The sequence below is a fragment of the Salvelinus fontinalis genome, chromosome 2, assembly GCF_029448725.1.
Source record: "Salvelinus fontinalis isolate EN_2023a chromosome 2, ASM2944872v1, whole genome shotgun sequence".
Classification (NCBI taxonomy): Eukaryota; Metazoa; Chordata; class Actinopteri; order Salmoniformes; family Salmonidae; genus Salvelinus; species Salvelinus fontinalis.
Genome location: NC_074666.1, coordinates 18,776,365 through 18,800,938, shown reverse-complemented (window position 1 = coordinate 18,800,938; position 24,574 = coordinate 18,776,365). Strand labels below are relative to the sequence as shown.

The 24,574-nt window shown below is 43.1% G+C and overlaps 3 protein-coding genes across 8 annotated transcripts in view; all 3 read right to left on the bottom strand.

The window, feature by feature from the left end:
• Positions 1-2,218, bottom strand: part of LOC129813400 (CAP-Gly domain-containing linker protein 1-like) — a 49,828-nt gene extending 47,610 nt beyond the window's left edge. For both annotated transcript variants that reach the window (XM_055865739.1, XM_055865745.1), the window contains exon 1: positions 2,091-2,218. The gene's annotated coding sequence lies outside the window, so the exon portion shown is untranslated. The remainder of the gene's footprint in view (positions 1-2,090) is intronic.
• Positions 2,219-3,657: 1,439 nt separating this feature from the next.
• LOC129813354 (hydroxycarboxylic acid receptor 2-like) lies at positions 3,658-6,214 on the bottom strand. Its single transcript, XM_055865713.1, has one exon. It carries the CDS (start codon positions 5,662-5,664, stop codon positions 4,654-4,656), a length of 1,011 nt encoding a protein of 336 aa, XP_055721688.1. The 5' UTR covers positions 5,665-6,214; the 3' UTR covers positions 3,658-4,653.
• Positions 6,215-6,312: 98 nt separating this feature from the next.
• denr (density-regulated protein) lies at positions 6,313-22,016 on the bottom strand. Of its 5 annotated transcripts, none has more exons than XM_055865726.1 (7): positions 21,921-22,016; positions 17,954-18,072; positions 17,711-17,814; positions 17,516-17,606; positions 7,194-7,310; positions 6,943-7,082; positions 6,313-6,630 (listed from the first exon to the last, which is right to left on the bottom strand). In XM_055865726.1, the coding sequence occupies exons 2-7, from the start codon at positions 18,060-18,062 to the stop codon at positions 6,586-6,588; spliced, it is 606 nt and encodes a 201-aa protein (XP_055721701.1). In that variant the 5' UTR covers positions 18,063-18,072; positions 21,921-22,016; the 3' UTR covers positions 6,313-6,585. The 5 variants fall into 5 exon arrangements, with proteins under 5 accessions (XP_055721701.1, XP_055721707.1, XP_055721693.1 ...); XM_055865732.1 differs by lacking the exon at positions 21,921-22,016 and adding an exon at positions 21,382-21,593 and having other exon boundaries at positions 17,516-17,596; positions 17,710-17,814; XM_055865718.1 differs by lacking the exon at positions 21,921-22,016 and adding an exon at positions 21,382-21,593.
• Positions 22,017-24,574: the final 2,558 nt, after the last annotated feature.

Here is a 24,574-nt window from a genome sequence, read left to right as displayed (position 1 = left end):
TCGACGATAAACGCGAATCCGACCATCACCCCTGGTGAGACAAAACTGCGACTCGTCAGTGAAGAGCACTTTTTGCCAGTCCTGTCTGGTCCAGCGACAGTGCCCATAGGCGAGATTGTTGCCGGTGATGTCTGGTGAGGACCTGCCTTACAACAGGCCTACAAGCCCTCAGCCCAGCCTCTCTCAGCCTATTGCAGACAGTCTGAGCACTGATGGAGGGATTGTGCATTCCTGGTGTAACTCGGGCAGTTGTTGTTGCCATCCTGTACCTGCCCCGCAGGTGTGATGTTCGGATGTACCGATCCTGTGCAGGTGTTGTTACATGTGGTCTACCACTGTGAGGACAATCAGCTGTCCGTCCTGTCTCCCTGTAGTGCTGCCTTAGGCGTCTCACAGTATGGACATTGCAATTTATTGCCCTTGCCACATCTGCAGTCCTCATGCGTCCTTGCAGCACGCATAAGGCACGTTCACGCAGATGAGCAGGCACCCTGGGCATCTTGATTTTGGTGTTTTTCCAGTCAGTAGAAAGGCCTCTTTATTCCTAAATTTTCATAACTGTGACCTTAATTGCCTACCGTCTGTAAGCTGTTAGTGTCCTAACGACCATTCCACAGGTGCATGTTCATTAATTGTTTATGGTTCATTGAACAAGCATGGGAAACAGTGTTTAAACCCTTTACAATCAAGATCTGTGAAGATATTTTGATTTTTACGAATTATCTTTGAAAGACAGGGTCCTGAAAAAGGGAGGTTTCTTTTTTGGTGAGTTTACCTAGCTAAACTCCCTCCTGCCGAACATCTGCCCTCGCCGTTGTTAATAGAACTGCGGAAAAACAGTGCCTGACAGGCAGGGACGAAGGACACTGTCTACCGCTGTACGGCTAGCTAGCTACCGTTGTCGCCCCCACCCTGTGTGAGGTTTATCTGCGGCTGGCATCCAACGTTATTGTGCATTAACGCCACCTAATGTACTGGAGCTCTCCCGTCCTAGCTTAAAAATCGACCAATAGAAGTATAAAGAGGGGTTTGTGTAGATGCTGGAATGTAGGAACGCCCGGAATTGCAGGCTGCAATTGCACGGTTCTCCCTGCATGGTGATGTAGACAGGGACGCTCCTCCCCCTCGGTGTTAGAACAAAACAATTCCAGTACGATGCTGTCAAATAGAGCTGTTATTGTCTCTGGCTGCTATTAACTCTCTGTATAACCACTCTCCAGATCGTAATACACATATTATAACACATGAATATTGACACAACGCCAAGTTAACCGTTACTTTTAAGCTTATCTGCTGATAAGAAAAAGTAAGAAAATGTAGGCACTCACTACTGTAAGTCGCTCTGGATAAGAGCGTCTGCTTAATGACTAAAATGTCAAATGATGATCTTACCATAGCATAGGTGTGTGTAAGTAAAATAGATAGACAGTGGTTCAAGTAATGATTGAGGAATGGTTTGCTTTTGCTAGTCAAATATCTAGCTAGCTGACCAAAGCACCAGTTACAGTACAGCTTTACTGAGGATGGATACAAGTTGCCTTTGCTGACCTCAATTTAGTCAGTCTCTCCAAGCAGGTGCATCTCTCCTCATCCCAGTCAACACCCGCACTCACTGCAACTTTCCATAATGGCTATAAGTTATCTAGCTATATGGCTCTTGAGTGATGATATTGATAGATATTAGATAGGTTACTTTTAATAGTTTATGTTAGCTGGGTATTTAGTACTAGCCACCAGCTGGTTAGAACATAGGAATGATGGCATATCCGGGTCTGAATGTGACTGACGCCTGCTTGGCTAGCTGACACACCTAGCGCGAGCTGCAACCTTATTGAGCAATTTTGCTTTATTGAAAGTACGTTATATGCTCTCATCCACTTATGTATTGTATTAGAGAATAATCACTTGCGGAGATAACTAGCTAGCTAACCCGCTACGCACTTCTGCTTTGGACCAGTGGATTTAATTCCCGATGCCTTCGCTTCTTTCCCTCCCTGTCGGAATTTCAGTGGCTAGCTAGGCAGCTTTCCATTGCATAAAAAGAAAAACAATGGGGATATGCGTGTTATGTAAAAACATCTATTGCTTACCTGAAGCGTTGTCGATAAATCACTGTTTGTTTTGATCGAAACGATTAAGATAACCAGGTAGACGCTGCAGTAAACCCGACAATACCCAAACCCTGCGCCGCAAGTTTTCTTCAGCAGCCAGCCCTTCCCCCGACTGACGTCAGTCGAAGCATCCTCGTCTGAACTTTCTCCCTCCATCCATCCATCCATCCACTGTGTTATTTCCACAGGCATAATAAACATAGCCCAAATATAATCAAAGGGTGTGTTAATTAAATGTAGAGTGATCGCTAAAATCATATTGTAAATATTATAAAACAACAAGCAATGAAATGTGCTTTTATGCAAACGCTTAAATATTCCACATTATCTGTGATCTTTTTTACAACACTTATTCATGCATTGCTGAGCACTTATAAAACCCTAGACAGCCTCACAAAACACATTTGTATCACTTGGAAAGTCATTGTATTCGACAAGTAAGACTTTCATTGTAAATGATCCCTCTGGAAATATTTTGTGGAAATGACAATTAATTCACAAAGAATTTACTTTAATCATAAGCATATAAAAAAACGAATCAAAGACTAACTATTGTAAATATGAAATACTACATGAATGATTGCCGTGTTATACAGCATGCAAATTGTTAATTGTTCAAACCTATTTAATTGTACTTTCAGCTATCGAACATCAACATAACATTTGGTTGTTGGCTATATACAGCCACCAATATACAGCAACAAAAATGATTATCTTTAATGTTAAAATAGGCATTCTTCTCTGCAGACGCCTATCTCCACCCTCCTTAGCTCCCTTCACGTCTGGTTCGAGATTCTTCACTGACCATGTTTACATGCACACCAATATCCCTTTATTATTCGGGATACTCAAGTATTCTGTTTTTGAGTTGATGCATGCCTGGGATATGCTGATATAAAATGGGATACTGTGACACGCAAACATTTTATCCCGTTTACTGTTGTTTTTGCGGTCTACACAGGCTCAGTTTCGCATATCATGGGGTGTTGTGTGATGATGTTTTCATCTGATTGTCAAACAAATCACTTCAAAATGTAGACTACCTGCACAGTTCGAGCCACGATAATTACGTAATAATTTTGCCTATAATTAATTTACTATAATTTACTACTGGCTACTTTCACCCCTAATTTAGACACGTTTCTGCTTATCATTTTCGACATTATAATTCCCGACATTTGGTAAGCCATACTATAATTCCCGACATTTGTAAACCATACTATAATTCCCGAGATTTGGTAAGCCATACTATAATTCCCGACATTTGGTAGGACATTGTCAATAGTTTGATACATGCAGCTTCTCTTCTGTCATAACCTTTTTCCCCAGAAGACTAAATAAAGGAGTGCTCACCAGAATAATGTCTCACATCGATAGAATGAATGCATTAGTAATCTACTTAACACCAGTAAAGTTGTCTGTTTCGTTTAGGGACTGGGGGGAAACTCCTAAAAAGTGGTACGATTGGTCCTGTGCAAAATGTCCAAATGTCATGAGTTTAACCGTTTTTATGGAAATGATAAGCTGAGAAAAACTACAAAACATGTTTCTGATAAGACTTCAGTTCGTCTTGGCTGCATATTTTATTTTGTTGAAACACTATCTGCTTGCATAAGTGTCAAAGATAACACATTACAAGCACATTAACATTTTCTCAAGAGATGCTGAAATAAATAAATCATATTTCTCACTTCTGTTCCCTATACAAAATGTACATATAATATAATTTCACTGCAAGATATGCATATTTCTGCAGGAGTTATTATATTACTCTACATGTGAGAGGTTACAGGCTTACAGTCCGTGTCCATATTTCAGATACTATTCCATTTAACCCATATACTTAAATTAGGAATATTGTGTTTATTCATGTTTAAACGGATACTCATGACTGGGATATCAAAGGTGCATGTAAACAGTTTATCCCGAATAAGACCTTAATCGGGATATGAGCTACTGTCTGGAATACTGTGCGCATGTAAACGTGGTCACTGACAGATAACAATATTCCACTAGAACAAGAACATCAATTAGATTGAGCCGCAGGCAGATTTATTCTTGAGCATGGTCAGGGGGCCAGAACATAACTATAAATAAAACAATCATTTGAAACCTTGCTTACATTTACATATGATCACATATATATTGTATTTGTCTTTTATGTGTGGGAATTCTTTGGAATAGATATCCATAATTAAAATCACTTGATTTATTTTTGCTGGTGTTTTTACAATATTTTATGTCCAACAATAACTCCAAAAATGTTAAATACATATATAGATTTGTTTTGCTCAGAAAACTTTGGGGGACAAATAAATTCACCTGTGGGCCACCAGTTGGGGAACCTTGCACTAGGAGTAGAAATAACAACAGTCAGATACTTCTGGGTCCATATTCACAAAGGGTCTCAACGTATGAGTGCTGATCTAGGATCAGTTTTGTATTTTAGACCACAATGAATAAGACTTACTCTGAGACACTTTGCGAGTACATGCCCAGGCCCAGATCCTGGATCAGTGGTTAGAAGTGACTAACTACCACTTCAGATCGTCCCTGATACTGTGTTTGGACTGCCGATCCCGGTCCCGTTTACAGGCGAGGCTGACTGTTCCTCCTCCTCTTTCCTCCCCAGCAGTCTGTTGAACAGCTTTAGGAAGGTCCCGTTGAAGGCCGGGCTGGAAAAGTAGTATACGATGGGGTTCAGCACACTGTTGAAGTAGGTGAAACACACAGAGGTGTAGAATGCCAGATTGGCCTCTTGGAAATACCGGCATTCGTTGTACCAGGCCTTGAGGATCCACACAGCGATCCGAGACACCGTACTGGGGAAGAAGCAAATGATGAAGATGAGTGCCACGGCCATGACGAACTGCACCGCCCGCTTGATCTTCCCTCCGGTGTCAATCGTCTTGCTCTTCAGCTGCCAGGTTATGCAGACGGTGCAGAAGGTGACGATGGTGGTTGGCAGGAAGAACTGGATTACGTAGAAGGTGTTGTGCCACGTAGAAAGCGGGCTGAAGCCCATGCAGATGTTGAAGCTCTCGCACTGCGTCCGGTTGTTGCGGTAGAAGAAGTGTTCATTGGCCAGCAGGTACCCGGTTGCAGCGATGATCAGGCCCCACAGGCCCAGAGACACCCACAGAGCATAGTTCAGGCCCATCCGGTTGATCTTGTTCATAGGGTGAACGATCTTGAAGTAACGGTCTACGGCCACCGCAGTAAGGAAGAAGATGCCAGCGGCACGGTTGGCCGCCAACAGGAACAGCATAAGCCGGCACAGGACATCACCATGGATCCAGTGTTTGCCACGTCTGTAGTAGTCGGCTCTGAAGGGCAGACAGAACAGGACGATGGAGTCAGCCACGGCAAGGTGTGTGAGGTAGACAGAGTTGGGCTTCCAGGTGTCCATGTGGAAGATAAACATCCACAAAGCCACAATGTTCCCCATCAGCCCAAACATGAACTCCAGCACTAGGATAGGAGGCAGGACCAGGTCCAGAATGGGAGATTCGAAGGCGCAGCAGTTGTCATCCATAGTAGTGAAGTTCGCCATGGGTCAAACGATACGCTACGGACTAGAGAGCGTCTGTGTGCAACTTTTCCCCCCTCTGAAGAGTCAACCTGCAGATAGGGTGTACTACGCACCTCCTGGGATCAGGGATTTTATTGTTTGTGCTCATGCAAACGATCTTCCAGTGCCAACAACTTGGAGTGTGTTCTCTCTTGTGGGGTGCTATTTGTCCATAGGGAAATGGCTCTGCGTGTGTACACTAACAGCCCAGGGATTATGGCTTCATTATAAAACTATTATGCTGGTGGAAATATTATACTCATGGGTATATAAGGGACATCAAGGGTTCCCAGAAAACAATAAAGGTCACAAAACAGGGTCATGTTCAGTAGGCACGAAACGGAAAACACTCCGAATGATGATGTTTCAAAGTGAGCTACTCTCAGACCTTGACCCGTACCAATGTATTTTTTACCATTGTTTAAGGACAATGGATTATTTGAGAAGACTCATTAGACCATAGACTTACTGGTAAAATGCACGAGTGGATGACCCTGCCCCTTGCCCACAGATCAAAGATGTGTCTTATGAAATTAAATGACACAAAGGCAGGATGAACACAGTGCAGACAGTAGAGTGAGACGTGTACATACACATAGTGGTATGACGAAGGACTAAAGCGTGAACAAGTGATTGAGACCGACATTTATTACCCTACAAGCTTGTCGAGTGAAAAGCGTTTTGGAAGGATTCAGATCATCAGACCAGACCTTTGGCAAACAAGAGAGCAGCTATCAAAAACTGAAAAATGCCAAGTGGGGTGGCCGAGTCTACAGTTTCTATACAGTAAATAAAATAGATATAAAAGACTCCTTTTTTAATGTTAATGTGTACATTTAGCCAGGTTATTGTTGTTGTTGTTACAGGTCACATCCATTCTCACTAAAAGCACATGTCGGGTCTTCACTTCTTGACTTCTCCAAGATCATCAATACTGTCGTCATCCACCTACAACAGACAGAAAGACAGATGGCTAGAGCGTGTGTAGGGCTGTGATGTCTCATTGAGGTTTTGCACTAGTTACCACAGCCACAAAATTAAAACAATTAGCTTTTTGGGCTTAAGGTTAGGCATAAAGTTAGAAGTGGGGTTAAGTTTAAAATCACATTTTAAGAAAATAAAATGTAGAAATGGGCAGGGTTTATTACTGTGGCAACTAGTGACAGCCCTCATTGAGGTACACACAGGATAATCTTTCTATTTACTGTAACTATTTTCCATCATCTATGTGACGTGGGAGAGTAAACGCAGCTTTCTTACCTCAGGCCACTTCTCCTGAATAACATCAATGATGTCTTCTGTAAAATCTCCCTGAATGATGATTTCATCCTCCGCCGTCACTGAGGCGCCGCAGGAGAACTTCTGAGCAAAGAATCTCTGAGCCTCTTTAAGGTCAATGTCTGCAGAGAGGACATCCACAGTCACAAGCAAAAAAAACAAGGTTACTGGTCTGTCCATGTCTTTAAAGAGGTGGTTACAGTAAAGGTGTGTGTGACAGTCAGTAGTCTTACCAAATGTGTTCATTCCACAGACCCGTGTGACGTATTTCTTCTTGGCGCGGGGGATTTTAGCTATTGTTATTTTCTGAGGCACAGTCTTCTTTTTCTGTTTGATCTGTCCTCTGCCACCTGGACAGTCAGAACAAACAGATTAGAACAGGAGTCTCCAAAACCAGTCCTCAGACACCCTTAGCCGTTGCACGTTTGTTCTATACCAGCACTAACACACTGGACTCAACCAATGAACAGTGGTGTGTAGTCATGGATGCCAAGGGAAGGCAGGACTCCCAAAAATTTGACCAATAAAAAAATTATAAAAAAACAAAAATATTGTCTCATCAGAGCGAGGGAAACAGCACCCCTCTGTCTCAGTAGGTTTAGCCCATGTATCTGATACTGTCTGGCCAAAAAGCATATGACATATTTTATTAGGATGCCCCATAGCTGACGCCAATGGCAACAGCTAGTCTTGCTGGAGTCCGACCAATGATGTATATTAACCCTGTATTGCTGACGCTACGTACTGGCCATTGAGAGGCTTTGAAGCCACCAGTCGGCAATATTAGCACACTCTAGTAGGAGCAGTCCGCCATAGGAATGAATGTAATTCTATACTATTTCAGTTAAAATGTGTCAAGGACAAAATTACATGTATTTAAGTATTTTGTTGTTGTAGTGGGGACAGTAACATTAGTATTCTCAGCAAAAAAAAAGGAAAACTTAGTATTTTCTTTCTATTTAACTCACATAATATCATTTAAAAAGTTGCGCATTAAGGTGTCTGTAATACAATAAATGTGTCAAAAACGTATATAGACATTAGGGTTGAAGATTTTGGGGAATATTCAGAGGTGGAAATTTTCCGTGGGAATTAACGCAAATATGGGAATTAACGGAAATGTATGCAAATCAATATTAATACCATTTAAATGTAGATGTTTTTTGTATTGGATATATTTACCATATCAAATGGAGACAGAAACAGAAACCTTTTACCTTATCATAAGTAGACATAATTGCAAATGATTAAATCCTTCCAATAGAAATAAAAAAACGATTTAGTTACGAATTGAACTTTAATTAAATGAGTTGACTCTTCACATGGGATGCTTTCACTGAACAACAAAAGGGAATATTGAATGATCCATCGCATCTCCCAAAAACGTTTCCAACATACATCTGTAAAATGATGGTCATCTTCCTCTCAGGCTTTCATGTCTTCTCCCTGGACCTCCTCAATGTCCACCTCTTGAACATCAGACTCTGAGGCCTCATCTTCACTGTCACTTTCCAACCTTGTTGAGGATGGCTCGTTGTCAGGCTCAAAAAAACTCAAATTTGCCCGGACAGCCACCAATTTTTCAACCTTTGTATTGATCAGCCTGTTGCGTGCTTTGGTGTGTGTGTTCCCAAACAAGGACCAGTTGCGCTCTGACACGGCTGATGTTGGTGGGATTTGGAGGATGATGGAGGCAACAGTGAAAAGAGCGTCCGATCCACAAAGTCCATTTCCAACAGGTGGCTGATGAGATATGTTGGCACGACTGCCATATTGCATCTCCATCCCAAAGCCCTTGCTTGGAAGTGTACTTCGCCAGACTGCAAGAATCTTGCCCTCATCCAGGCCAAGGTGGCGAGACACAGTAATGATGACACCATAGGCCTTGTTGATCTCTGCACCAGACAGGATGCTCTTGCCAGCATACTTGGGGTCCAACATGTACTCTGCGGCGTGTATGGGCTTCAGGCAGAAGTCTTCACAGTTTTTAATATATTTCAGAACTGCAGTTTCCTCTGATTGGAGCAACAGTGAAGTGGGCAGGGCAGTATGGATTTATTCTTTTACATCTGCAAGCAGAGTCTGAACATCAGACAGGATGGCATTGTCGCCCTCAATCCGTGCAATGGCTACTGCTATAGGTTATATGAGTTTCAGGCTGCTTACCACTCTCTCCCAAAATACATCATCCAGGAGGATCCTCTTGATTGGGCAGTCTATAATCGGCAGACTGTGATACAGCCATTTCTTGGAGAGACGCCTTCCCCTGAACCTTCACATACCTAACCATTTCCTTGGCTCTCTTGTAGAGTGTATCCATTGTTTTCAGTGCCATGATGTCTTTGAGGAGCAGATTCAATGCATGAGCAGCACAGTCAATGGGTGTGATGTGAGGGTAGGACTCCTGCACTTCAGACCAAGCAGCCTCATGTTTACAGCATTGTCTGTCACCAGTGCAAATACCTTCTGTGGTCCAAGGTCACTGATGACTACCTTCAGCTTATCTGCAATGTCTGTTGTCCCTTGTGTCTGTGCTCTTGTAGAATGCTGGTTGAGGGGTGGAGATGTAGTTAATTATTCCTTGCCCACAAACATTTGACCACCCATCAGAGATGATTGCAATTCAGTCTGCTTTCTCTGTGATTTGCTTGACCTTCACATTAACTCTGTTGAACTCTGCATCCAGCAAATTAGTAGATAAAGCATGTCTGGTTGGAGGGGTGTATGCTGGGCGAAAAACGTTCAGAAATCTCTTCCAATACACATTGCATGTGAGCATCAGAGGTGAACCAGTTTCAAACACAGCTCGAGCAAGACATTCATCCGCATTTCTCTGACTACGTTCCTCCATTGAGTCAAAAAAAACTTCTGATTCCAGGAGGACTATGAGCTGTTGCTATCGATGAGGTGTCTGATTCATCATTTTCACCTCGAATAGAAGTAGAAGGACTTTTGTCAGGTTGCTTGTTGTGAGCGCTGAGGGAACTTTATCCACATCATTCTGCATCTTTGTTGCATTCTTCACATATGATTTGGCAGAGTATTTGCAAATGTACACAGATTTTCCGTCTACATCAGCTGCAGTGAAATGTCTCCACACATCAGATAGTGCCCGTGGCATTTTCCTGTAAAGATTAGAAAAAAGGAGTAAAAAAACCAAACAAACACAATTCCATGTAGAGATAAATAGTTTAGCAGTTCGATTAAACAACTCCTTTGTAAGATGCATGTTTTAAAATTAAACATGTATGGAAACAGGTGAATTAACACTCCTCAGTTAGCAGGCTCAAGCAAGCTAAAACCCACATGGTAACAAAAACTAACTATCAGAAATTGTTAACAAGTTAGAAATGATTTAAACACACTTTGTTGTAGGCTACTATTTACTAGTTAACAGAAAATTGTCATAAAAAATACATTCACCCCCCCCCCAGTATTGTAATCAAAACTTACCAGAAAGCATGTTGTCCTTGGCTCAGACAGTGTAGTAGTGTGGGTTCAATAGCATCTCATTAGCGTGCAAGATTTTGAGAATCAGCTGTACATGTGCTGGAAGAGTGCACTGCACATGTGATGGAAGAGGGTTGCAATTCCATTCAATTGGGGATAGTTTAACCAAAATATGTCACAAGACCTAGAATTGTCCAATGTACATCCCACAAAAAAAAGGTTCACTGTTACAAGCTAACTTTTTTGATGAATTTAATCAAAATTCCCCAAATTCCAGGGCTTAACTTCCCATGAAAAATTTCCGACCTTTTGCAAACCTAGTAGACATTAATAAATGGATTTCTATAGCTTCCAAAATATTTTTTTACAATGGAGGAGGAATGCCAAGATGGCTGTGCGGTGGCTTCAATACAACACCCCCAAATCAGTCATCCAAGGTTTATACACATCATCGGGTACGACACACAATGAAAAAATACATTACAGACAAAAGACTCCAATTTACACACATTTAAAAGATCAACGTAGTGTGCATGCATCTATCAGTTACACTTTAATTTAATTTAATTTTAAAACATGCATCTTACAAAGGAGTTGTTTAATCGAACTGCTAAACTATTTATCTCTACATGGAATTGTACATACACAGACAAATAAGTTCAAATGGGGGAGAGGCATTGTGTCATAAGGTGTTGCTTTATTTGTTTTTTGAAACCAGGTTTGCTGTTCACTTGCGCTATATGAGATGGTCTTTACTTCCGGCGCCGACCGATGGCTGCCTCGCTTCGCGTTCCTTGGAAAATATGCAGTATTTTGTTTTTTTTATGTGTTATTCCTTACATTGGTACCCCAGGTAATCTTAGGTTTCATTACATACAGTCGGGAGGAACTACTGAATATAAGAGCAACGTCAACTCACCATCGTTTCAACCAGGAATATGACTTTCCCGAAACGGATCCAGTGTTTTGCCTTCCACCCAATACAATGGATCTGATCCCAGCCGGCGACCCTATGCGACGCCGTAAAAGGGGCAAACGTAGCGGTCTCCTGGTCAGGCTTCGGAGACGGGCACATCGCGCTCCACTCCCTAGCATACTACTCGCCAATGTCCAGTCTCTTGACAATGAGGTTGATGAAATCCGAGCAAGGGTAACATTCCAGAGAGACATCAGAGATTGTAACGTTCTCTGCGTCACGGAAACATGGCTAACTCAAGAGACGCTAACGGAGTCGGTGCAGCCAGCTGGTTTCTTCACGCATCGCGCCGACAGAAACATACATCTTTCTGGTAAGAAGAGGGGCGGGGGTGTATGCCTTATGATTAACGAGACGTGGTGTGATCATAACAACATACAGGAACTCAAGTCATTCTGTTCACCTGATCTAGAACTCCTCACAATCAAATGTCGACCGCATTATCTACCAAGGGAATTCTCTTCGATTATAATCACAGCCGTATATATTCCCCCCCAAGCAGACACATCGATGGCACTGAACAAACTTTATCTGACTCTTTGTAAACTGGAAACCACACACCCTGAGGCTGCATTCATCGTAGCTGGGGATTTTAACAAGGCTAACCTGAAAACAAAACTCCCTAAATTCTATCAGCATATCGATTGTGCTACCAGGGCTGGTAAAACCTTCGATCATTGTTATACTAACTTCCGCGACGCATATAAGGCCCTCCCCCGCCCTCCTTTTGGAAAAGCTGACCACGACTCCATTTTGTTGCTTCCAGCCTACAAACAGAAACTAAAACAACAAGCTCCCTCGCTCAGGTCTGTTCAACGCTGGTCCGACCAATCTGATTCCACGCTTCAAGACTGCTTCGATCACGCGGATTGGAATATGTTCCGCATTGCGTCCAACAACAACATTGACGAATATGCTGATTCGGTGAGCGAGTTCATTAGAAAGTGCATTGACGATGTCGTACCCACAGCAACGATTAAAACATTCCCAAACCAGAAACCGTGGATTGACGGCAGCATTCGCGTGAAACTGAAAGCGCGAACCAATGCTTTTAACCAGGGCAAGGTGACCGGAAACATGACCGAATACAAACAGTGTAGCTATTCTCTCCGCAAGGCAATCAAACTAGCTAAGTCCCAGTACAGAGACAAAATAGAGTCGCAATTCTACAGCTCAGACACAAGAGGTATGTGGCAGGGTCTATAGTCAATCACGGATTACAAAAAGAAAACCAGCCCCGTCGCGGACCAGGATGTCTTGCTCCCAGACAGGCCTAATAACTTTTTTGCTCGCTTTGAGGACAATACAGTGCCACTGACACGGCCCGCTACCAAAACGCTCTGGATAAGAGCGTCTGCTAAATGACTTAAATGTAAATGTAAAACCTGCGGGCCCTCCGTCACTGCAGCCGAGGTGAGTAAAACATTTAAACGTGTTAACCCTCGCAAGGCTGCAGGCCCAGACGGCATTCCCAGCCGTGTCCTCAGAGCATGCGCAGACCAGCTGGCTGGTGTGTTTACGGACATATTCAATCAATCCTTATCCCAGTCTGCTGTTCCCACATGCTTCAAGAGGAAAACCATTGTTCCTGTTCCCAAGAAAGCTAAGGTAACTGAGCTAAACGACTACCGCCCCGTAGCACTCACTTCCGTCATCATGAAGTGCTTTGAAAGACTAGTCAAGGACCATATCACCTCCACCCTACCGGACACCCTAGACCCACTCCAATTTGCTTACCGACCCAATAGGTCCACAGACGACGCAATCGCAACCACACTGCACACTGCCCTAACCCATCTGGACAAGAGGAATGCCTATGTGAGAATGCTGTTCATCGACTACAGCTCAGCATTTAACATCATAGTACCCTCCAAACTCATCATCAAGCTCGAGACCCTGGGTCTCGACCCCGCCCTGTGCAACTGGGTCCTGGACTTCCTGACGGGCCGCCCCCAGGTGGTGAGGGTAGGTAACATCTCCACCCCGCTGATCCTCAACACTGGGGCCCCACAAGGGTGCGTTCTGAGCCCTCTCCTGTACTCCCTGTTCACCCACGACTGCGTGGCCATGCACGCCTCCAACTCAATCATCAAGTTTGCGGATGACACTACAGTGGTAGGCTTGATTACCAACAACGATGAGACGGCCTACAGGGAGGAGGTGAGGGCCCTCGGAGTGTGGTGTCAGGAAAATAACCTCACACTCAACTTCAACAAAACAAAGGAGATGATTGTGGACTTCAGGAAACAGCAGAGGGAGCACCCCTCTATCCACATCAACGGGTCAGTAGTGGAGAAGGTGGAAAGTTTTAAGTTCCTCGGTGTACACATCACGGACAAACTGAATTGGTCCACCCACACAGACAGCGTTGTGAAGAAGGCGCAGCAGCACCTCTTCAACCTCAGGAGGCTGAATAAATTCGTCACCAAAATTCGTCACTTGTCACCAAAAGCACTCACAAACTTCTACAGATGCACAATCGAGAGCATCCTGTCGGGCTGTATCACCGCCTGGTACGGCAACTGCTCCGCCCACAACCGTAAGGCTCTCCAGAGGGTAGTGAGGTCTGCACAACGCATCATCGGGGGCAAACTACCTGCCCTCCAGGACACCTACACCACCCGATGTCACAGGAAGGCCATAAAGATCATCAAGGACAACAACCACCCAAGCCACTGCCTGTTCACCCCACTATCATCCAGAAGGCGAGGTCAGTACAGGTGCATCAAAGCAGGGACCGAGAGACTGAAAAACAGCTTCTATCTCAAGGCCATCAGACTGTTAAACAGCCACCACTAACATTTAGCGGCCGCTGCCAACATACTGACTCAACTCCAGCCACTTTAATAATGGGAATTGATGGAAATTATGTAAAAATGTACCACTAGCCACTTTAAACAATGCCACTTAATATAATTTTTACATACCCTACATTACTCATCTCATATGTATATGTATATACTGTACTCTATATCATCTACTGCATCTTGCCATCTTTATGTAATACATGTATCACTAGCCACTTTAAACTATGCCACTTTATGTTTACATACCCTACATTACTCATCTCATATGTATATACTGTACTCTATACCATCTACTGCATCTTGCCTATGCCATTCTGTACCATCACTCATTCATATATCTTTATGTACATATTATTTATCCCTTTACACTTGTGTGTATAAAGTAGTAGTTGTGGAATTGTTAGGTTAGATTACTTGTTGGTTATTACTGCATTGTCGGAACTAGAAGCACAAGCATTTCGCTACACTCGCATTAACATCTGCTAACCATGTGTATGTGACAAATAAAATTTGATTTGATTTGAAAGGGAGTTGGCTCTGTATAATACTGTACGTTTCTTGAATTTGTTCTGGACCTGGGGACTATGAAAAGACCCCTGGTGGCATATCTGGTGGGGTACGTGTGTGTTTCAGTGCTGTGTGTAAGTTGACTATGCAAACAATTTCCAACACATTGTTTCTCATAAAAATAAGAAGTGATGCAGTCAGTCTTTCCTCAACTCTTAGCCAAGTTAGCGGAGAACATCACGAAAATGTTGCGCGCGCTTCAATGGGGCAGAAGTACATGTGTTGTTGTGATTCTGGATGGCCAGAAAGCGAGCAACAATGACAGGAAACTGCCATGTGGGGAATCGTAAGTGGCTCATTTCAGCTAGTTTTAGTTTGTTCTTGATACCATGTCGAGGTGTTGACTGATGTCACGTCAATATGTCTAAAATTCGCTAGCTAGCTAACCAACAACTGTAACAGATTTGACAGACAAGTGCTCATTGTGCAACTTTATGCATTCAATGAACTTCGGAAACTAAATATAGTTTACATGTTGTCAACAATCTAATCCAACTCAGTATATTTTGCCCTATAGTTTCGCACGCATCGGTTTTGTTGCTAAACAACCAACTCGTCTATTGAATTCAATACAACGGTATGAAAGTCCTGCCTACTTTCTGAATCATGTCCCAGGCTGTTTCGGAATGGCCTTCAATATTATATAATCAAATTCATGAACACACGGTCATATGTAAAATTGCATTAATGAAATAATTTACTTCTAAATGATGCCTTTCATGAAGGTTTTCGATTGCATTTTATTTTTATAAAACCTTCATAGGGTAGAATTTAATTAATCCACAAATAAAAATAGAATTTTACATATAACTGTGTTTTCATGAATTTGATTATATAATCTTGAAGGCCATTAAAAAATCCTGAAGGACATGATCCAGGAAGTTGGCGGGACTTCCATACCGTATAGCAAGGGAAGCCTACAAAAAATAGCCAATCAGGGTTTAGCTAAACCAGGTCCTGGCACACCCCCAAAAAGTTAAGGGAGGCCAAGCTTCACACCAATCAAATCACATAAAAGCAAAACGTCATTGACAGAAAAAAAAAACATGTTGCTTCGTTGTCCTCCAGTGGCTAGTTAGCTAGAATATCGGCCCTTTCCTAAATGGAGATGGGAATTTGGACTTGTGGTTTTATTTGATTATAACAGTGATTCTGATCAAACCATTAAACATATATTTTGCACCTGGCCTGAGTGGATGGAAGTTCAATATGTAACTAGATGTAAGAAGGCTAACGTTAACTAGCTGGCTCATCGTTGCCCATGAGAGAAAGTTGGCTGGCAAACATTTTACCCAGGTAGCCTAGTCTAGGACAACAAAAACTAAAAATGTGTACTGTATGACAGTCAGACCATTTTGGAAACATGAAAGAGGGTAGGATGGCATTAGCATGTCAACAAGTTTTCGACATGCACGCACACACAAAACAGTACCATGGACAGCCACATTATATTTAGCTTACGTTGATTGGACTAAATTGTTTTTGGTTTCTTTAACTTCATTAGACTAAGCATAGGCTATAGTTGATTTGATGATGATGAAATGATGCTAGAATAGCGGAGGCAGCTCCTATTTCCTTTGGGACTTGCGGTAACTCTCCATGGTTCTAAATCAATAATTGTTTAGTAGTTGTAAAATGTAGGAAACATGAAGTTGATTGACCATGCTGAGGGTCAGGGATGGGCAGCTTTGATGGGGGTGGGGGCCCAAAAAATCTGAACTCATCATGAGGGGCCACAGAGGCTCGCTGTCTGCATACCCACAGCCCTACACTTTTGTGAGCCCTAAAATGTACGTTTTAGAGTTAATTTCCTGCAATTCTAGACATTTTGCCATGGAGCATAGAGAAAAGGTTGCAGTTTAAAAGCAAGTTTACTGCAATTCTACACATTTTGCCATAGGGTGGAGAGAAGATTTAGCAATTTTATAACTGATTTCATGAGATTCGACTCATTTTGCCATGGGGCAAAGAGGGAAAAAATGTCCGTTTACAGCTAATTTCCTGCAATTCTACACATTCTTCCATAGGGTGGAGAGAAATGTTTGCAGTTTTTAATGATATCTGAGTGAGCGTGACTTACAAAATCAATGGGGACCACCCCGGTCAGTAACTCGACCATGACTACTACAAGTTTAGATCGCTGGCTGCTAGACTAACTTATCAATAAAAAAAAATGTTTTGCTGACATTGAGTGGCTAATTGAGTGACTGTCAGTGACTGACAAACATAAGAGAAAAACTGCTGAGGCAGAACTTGTCTATTCTACTATTCTAACTCTAAACAGTAAGCCGAGCCCCCGATGGAGTTCCTACAAAAGGGGGGCTGTGGGTCGTAAATTGCCCATCCCTGCTGTAGGTCATGTAACTATTTGTTACATGCAATATTTGCATTGTGGACATCATCGGAAAGACGCTACTCTCCAGTTTTGTTCGGAAACAAAAGTGTGGTTAAATGTATTCAGCCACTGTGTGACTTGTCTTTGCTTAACGGGTTACAGAGCAAACAATGCAATTATCACTACATATAGGTTGTAATATGTATTCTTCCTGGCTTGGCTACCCCAGTAATTTTACACACACACCGCAACTGCCAATTAAGAGCTTGATGACTAGAACAATAGTCTGGAATATAACAAGTATGTAGACCGGCTAGAGGGTCCCTGAAGAGTGTGCCGGGAAACACTGGGTTAGGATTTGAGGAGGAAGGAAGCATTTTTTAAGAATCCAAAACTAAAACTGAAGAGTTGAACTCAGACCTCTCTTCTGCTTCTTCCTCTCCTCCTCCTCTCCAACAGGTGGCGCCTCTTCACAGCCGGTGTCCTGCTTGGGAGCATTTCCTACCGGACCAGTAAGGCAGAAGAAAAAAAATAAAGTATTTTAATATAACAGCACCCATCTTCCTGATAGGAAAAATAAGGGAGGGAGTGGGAGACTGTCTGATGGAACTCACCTACACTCATTCTGGCAAACACATCTGGGAAGTTCTTCTCCAGCCACTGCCTGCATTTGGCTGGCTCAGGCATGTACTCACAATACTCTGTTGGCAAGGAACACACTACAAAAAAAAAAGTACATGGAGAAGTGTTAGACCTTGACAATAATGTGACATTACAAAACAATGTTTTAGGAATTGGCCATGATCATCTATAGATCACTAGAATAGCGTGCCATTTTGGACGCAATCATACACTTACCTCCACAGTACTGGACTTTCGTTGGGTGCTTTGTGTTCGGGTAAGCACTCCCATGATGGTCTACTTTGTTTTCTGGTAAACTTGTCTCTGCATTCTCAGTAGTAGCCATGATCGATTATCTGAACAGAGGGGGAAAAGGTTCATTAGATAAAGTATGCCTTCAAATCGAACGAACAGTGAGAATCATAGACAATCAGTATTTTACCACTAACAACATGGCTTAGTCATGATCCTGGAACCTCAACAAAGGATTGGTCTGATGACAGCAAACCTACATTGTCAAAGCACTGAAAACAGATGCCTGTCAGTCATGGCCTGCCATGTCAGTCAACATGGATGCATAACACCAAACTTCACCACATAAACTGCTGCAATATATTTTTGACAGAATAGTGCTGCTGCTGCTATTGCAGTGACATTGCAACTCAATAAATTAGCCAACACCCCCATCTTCAGCTAAGCAGCTACATGATGTCATACATTATACACTGCTCAAAAAAATAAAGGGAACACTTAAACAACACAATGTAACTCCAAGTCAATCACACTTCTGTGAAATCAAACTGTCCACTTAGGAAGCAACACTGATTGACAATAAATTTCACATGCTGTTGTACAAATGGAAGAGACAAAAGGTGGAAATTATAGGCAATTAGCAAGGCACCCTCAAAAAAGGAGTGATTCTACAGGTGGTGGCCACAGACCACTTCTCAGTTCCTATGCTTCCTGGCTGATGTTTTGGTCACTTTTGAATGCTGGCGGTGCTCTCACTCTAGTGGTAGCATGAGACGGAGTCTACAACCCACACAAGTGGCTCAGGTAGTGCAGTTCATCCAGGATGGCACATCAATGCGAGCTGTGGCAAAAAGGTTTGATGTGTCTGTCAGCGTAGTGTCCAGAGCATGGAGGCGCTACCAGGAGACAGGCCAGTACATCAGGAGACATTACATTACATTTAAGTCATTTAGCAGACGCTCTTATCCAGAGCGACTTACAAATTGGTGCATTCACCTTATGACATCCAGTGGAACAGCCACTTTACAATAGTGCATCTAAATCTTTTAAGGGGGGGGGGGTCAGAAGGATTGCTTTATCCTATCTTAGGTATTCCTTAAAGAGGTGGGGTTTCAGGTGTTTCCGGAAGGTGGTGATTGACTCCGCTGTCCTGGCGTCGTGAGGGAGTTTGTTCCACCATTGGGGTGCCAGAGCAGCGAACAGTTTTGACTGGGCTGAGCGGGAACTGTACTTCCTCAGTGGTAGGGAGGCGAGCAGGCCAGAGGTGGATGAACGCAGTGCCCTTGTTTGGGTGTAGGGCCTGATCAGAGCCTGAAGGTACTGAGGTGCCGTTCCCCTCACAGCTCCGTAGGCAAGCACCATGGTCTTGTAGCGGATGCGAGCTTCAACTGGAAGCCAGTGGAGAGAGCGGAGGAGCGGGGTGACGTGAGAGAACTTGGGAAGGTTGAACACCAGACGGGCTGCGGCGTTCTGGATGAGTTGTAGGGGTTTAATGGCACAGGCAGGGAGCCCAGCCAACAGCGAGTTGCAGTAATCCAGACGGGAGATGACAAGTGCCTGGATTAGGACCTGCGCCGCTTCCTGTGTGAGGCAGGGTCGTACTCTGCGGATGTTGTAGAGCATGAACCTACAGGAACGGGCCACCGCCTTGAGACGTGAAGGAGGCCGTAGGAGGGCAACAACCCAGCAGCAGGACCGCTACCTCCGCCTTTGTGCAAGGAGGTGCACTGCCAGCGCCCTGGAAAATGACCTCCAGCAGGCCACAAATGTGCATGTGTCTGCTCAAACGGTCAGAAACAGACTCCATGAGGGTGGTATGAGGGCCCGACGTCCACAGGTGGGGGTTGTGCTTACAGCCCAACACCGTGCAGGACGTTTGGCATTTGCCAGAGAACACCAAGATTGGCAAATTCGCCACTGGCGCCCTGTGCTCTTCAGATGAAAGCAGGTTCACACTGAGCACATGTGACAGACGTGACAGAGTCTGGAGACGTCGTGGAGAACGTTCTGCTGCCTGCAACATCCTCCAGCATGACCGGTTTGGCGATGGGTCAGTCATGGTGTGGGGTGGCATTTCTTTGTGGGGCCGCACAGCCCTCCATGTGCTCGCCAGAGGTAGCCTGACTGCCATTAGATACCGAGATAAGATCCTCAGACCCCTTGTGAGACCATATGCTGACACATGCACATTTGTGGCCTGCTGGAGGTGATTTTGCAGGGCTCTGGCAGTGCACCTCCTTGCACAAAGGCGGAGGTAGCGGTCCTGCTGCTGGGTTGCTGCCCTCCTACGGCCTCCTCCACATCTCCTGATGTACTGGCCTGTCTCCTGGTAGCGCCTCCATGCTCTGGACACTATGGCGGATGCCAGGAGAACGCTACCTGCCCGAATGCATAGTGCCAACTGTAAAGTTTGGTGGAGGAAGAATAATGGTCTGGGGCTGTTTTTTCATGGTTTGGGCTAGGCCCCTTAGTTCAAGTGAAGGGAAATCTTAACAATACAGCATACAATTACATTCTAGATGATTCTGTGCTTCCAACATTCTGGAAACAGTTTGGGGAAGGCCATTTCATGATTCAGCATGGCAATGCCCCTGTGCACAAAGCGAGGTCCATACAGAAATGGCTGGTCAAGATCTTTGTGGAAAAACTTAACCGGCCTGCACAGAGCCCTAACCGCAACCCCATCGAACACCGTTGGGATGAATTGGATCGCCGACTGCGAGCCAGGCCTAATCGCTCAACATCAGTGCCCAACCTCACTAATGCTCATGTGGCTGAATGGAAGCAAATTCCTGCAGCAATGTTTCAAGAATCTAGTGGAAAGCCTTCCAGAAGAGTGGAGGCTGTTATAGCAGCAAAATGGGGGAGACCAACTCCATATTAATGCCCATGACTTTGAAATGATATGTTCAAAGAGTAGGTATCCACATATGTTTGGTCATGTAGTGTACCTCGGGCTTAGCTAACTAACAGGCTGAGGATCAATCTCTAGCAACAAAGATGATTGATATTCATTCACGAAGTCAAAGATAGGTAGAATTGTATGACAATTTCCTTACATCTGCTGTTGAAACTCAGTCTGTCAGACATAATTAGCCAGCAATTGCGTTAAATTGCTAACTTGCATGATGCCTATATTCTGGTGCCTTTGCCAGACAAAATTGGAAGGTAACATTTTATTGTAAACGGTGACCAATCATACAGACAATCATAGCTAGGATATATCCAAGACTAGCTACAAGTTAGATCGCTATGGTAACTGGCGAGCTAGTTTCAAGAGCTGGTGAGCGAGCTAGTATTTTTGACAACTGCCTAGTTTCTTGGCTGAGACTTCATTCATAGCTGGCTAGGTACCTAGCTATACTAACTAACGGCGCAGTCAATGTAAGACATCAGTAGCTAGTTAGCATTACCTCCAAGTCAATCAACGGAAAGACAACATACCCCTCGAAAACGACCTTATTATTGTTGACTGTTTAACAAAACCGTAAGCATTATTAAGTAAAGTTAAAACAAATCGTTTAATTAGAATAATGCTTAGTTATAACCACTAGTTTTAAGAGCTTCAGGCTCACACCTAATGCCTGATTTGGCTAGGGGTCCTGTCAATGCCTCTTGGAACGCACGCACGTCTACGGCAATAAATAGTAGGCGTTGTCTTAGTTGCCTGCATTAACACTTCTAAAAAGACAAACAATTTGTCAAAGAAATAGCTATAAATTGCATTTAATATAACATTACAATGCAATGAAAAATAAAGTTTAAAATATCTAACACATGTAACTCCTATTATGGTTTTATATTGACGTTATACGACAGGCATTCACATGTATGCCTTGACAATCGTCCGCACCCATCACAAGTTAATTTTTTTATTGCGTTACACCAGCGTTTCTTAAAGTATGGGTCGCGGACCTGTTAATGGTGGGTCGCGACGTAAATGTATAATTACTTCATTAATTAGTGGAATTGATTTGGCCAAGTGAACTGCGCTCTCCGTTCAGTGCGTTCTCTGCTTAGCAGTGGTCTCTGCTCAGTTTGGCTGCTGCGCGAGTGGTAGAGGGAGATGCCCGTGTGCTTCGCGGTTTACCGGATCTTTTTTCTGCAGTTTACTTGAAGATCACTCCGCGACCCACACACTGCAGCGCAGTCGTTCAAGCCACTGACTTGTTAATCCCGCTCGCCATCACTCACCGCTGTCATGAAATGGACTCAAACTAGCCACAAGTTCTGACTGAGCCCAATCGTCATGACACGCAAATACAGTGATGACTTTCTGTCTCTTTCATACACATTTTGAGAAATAACGAGGAGCGCCCACAATGTGTTTTGTGTGGGGAAGTGCTTAGTAATGAGTCTCTCAAAAACGAACAAATTAATAAAACGACACGTCCTGGCCAAATATCCAGGCACGATATGACGGTAAACCAAGTGAGTTCTTTCAGAACGGGGCAGAACGCTTCAGGAAACAGTGCTTCGAAAGTGGAAAAATAAGTAAACTACCAAGGCATTGTTGTCATTTTATAACAGGTGATGATAAGTGTTAGGGTTGCGAATGTTCAACTGAGATAGGAACAGTAGCACACCTGAACTTGGTTAAAATAATTGTTTAATTCAAAAGTTAATAAATGGCAAATACAATTTCCGTATATACGGGTTCAATGTTTCATCACGCAGGATAAGACAGAGAACTGATTTGTTTCTGACAAAGATATTATATTATACTCTGACAGAGGTTAGTTCCCACGTCCGAGCCGGCCTGTCAGAGTAGAGACTGGGCGTGGTTTAGACTCACCCAGCCTATCGTTGATGTTGGCGCCTTAAGCCAGTCCTGGCCCCTTAGCGCATATGATGTCCCAACGCTGTTGCTGTGTAGATTACGCTCCTTCACCCCAAAGACTGGGGTCAGACAGTTTTATAACATTGTCTGAGATATCTGCACCTGTATACAATGTCCTCTGTTCTCGCTCAAGGCTAACTACAGCTTCCCAGCTTCTTATCTGAGCTAACCGTTACTTCCAGCACACACACACAGACATCCAGGCACCCAAACAGTTTGTCAATATCAAATCACATTTGTTATAGTATTCAATCACATATAATACAGTTGCTAATCACGTTTGTTATAGAATTCAATCACATATGATATAGTTGCTAATCACTTTTATAGTATTGGGTTATAGTGCATGACTCAGAACCTCACATGTGTTTTTCGTGTGTATAGTTTATCTGTTATTGTCTATTCAGCAGTCTCCTGATTCACCCCCATCCTGTGTCTCTCTAAGATTAGCACAGTCTCGGTCACATAGTACAGCGCCCACACTACTGATACATTGTTGCATACACACACATATTTCATACAGTACAGCGCTCTCTTTAACACACACACATTTCAGGCTGATATTCATGGTTAGACAGAGCACTGGTAAGAGTAGAGATCAATGGAAAATGCAGGTTCACAAGAGTCAGCAATTCAAACTTTAATGCATAAGAATAGTTAGTTAAGCATGTCAAAAAACCTTATAAAAACCCCACATAAGCAGAAATAAGGGAGTCCTATCGGAGTAGATGTGAGTTTATCTTTCAAGCAAACCCACGTTAGCCAAAGCAAGTTAGCTAGCTACTGATGAAGCACCCCTAAGAAACAGTACAGATGAAGATGAAAATTATCAGGCCTACTGTACATTTTACTGTAGAAATTATTGTTGAAAACAAGTCTAGGTTGGAACTGTTTGCTGTTGAAAATACAAGTAATCATTTTTATTTTGAACTGTAATAAACTGATTGAAGCAAGATGCTTTTTGAGGCGAACACTCACAGTTCTGGGTTGCTCATCTACAGTAGGAAGCGGTCTCCTGTCTGACTGAGAAAGCAGTAGATGTTCTGATCCAGTTTGGCACCACATACCTATGCAAGTCAGGGTTCTCAAGTACAGAAACAGTGTCAAAAACTGAGCCCAGAATAGACATGCTTGTTAAACTTCAACCAGCCACACACCTCTCATTAGGACTGTGTGTATATGTGTTTTCTGGGCTACATCTATGTGATGTGATCAATCAGTTTATTCCAGTTCAGAATTAAATTATTTATTGTATTTTAACAGCAACAGTTCCAACCTAGACAGGTACACTACCGTTCAAAAGTTTGGGGTCACTTAGAAATGTCCTTGTTTTGAAAGAAAATCACTTTTTTTCATCCATTAAAATAACATTAAATTGATCAGAAATACAGTGTAGACATTGTTAATGTTGTAAATGACTATTGTAGCTGGAAACTGCTGATTTTTAATGGAATATCTACATAGGTGTACAGAGGCCCATGATCAGCAACCATCACTCCTGTGTTCCAATGGCACGTTGTGTTAGCTAATCCAACTTTATAATTTTAAAGGGCTAATTGATCATTAGAAACCCCTTTTGCAATTAGGTTAGCACAGCTGAAAACTGTTGTCCTGATAAAAGAAGCAATAAAACTGGCCTTTAGACTAGTTGAATATCTGGAGCATCAGTATGTGTGGGTTCGATTACAGGCTCAAAATGACGAGAAACAAATACCTTTTTTCTGAAACTCATCAGTCTATTCTTGTTCTGAGAAATGAAGGCTATT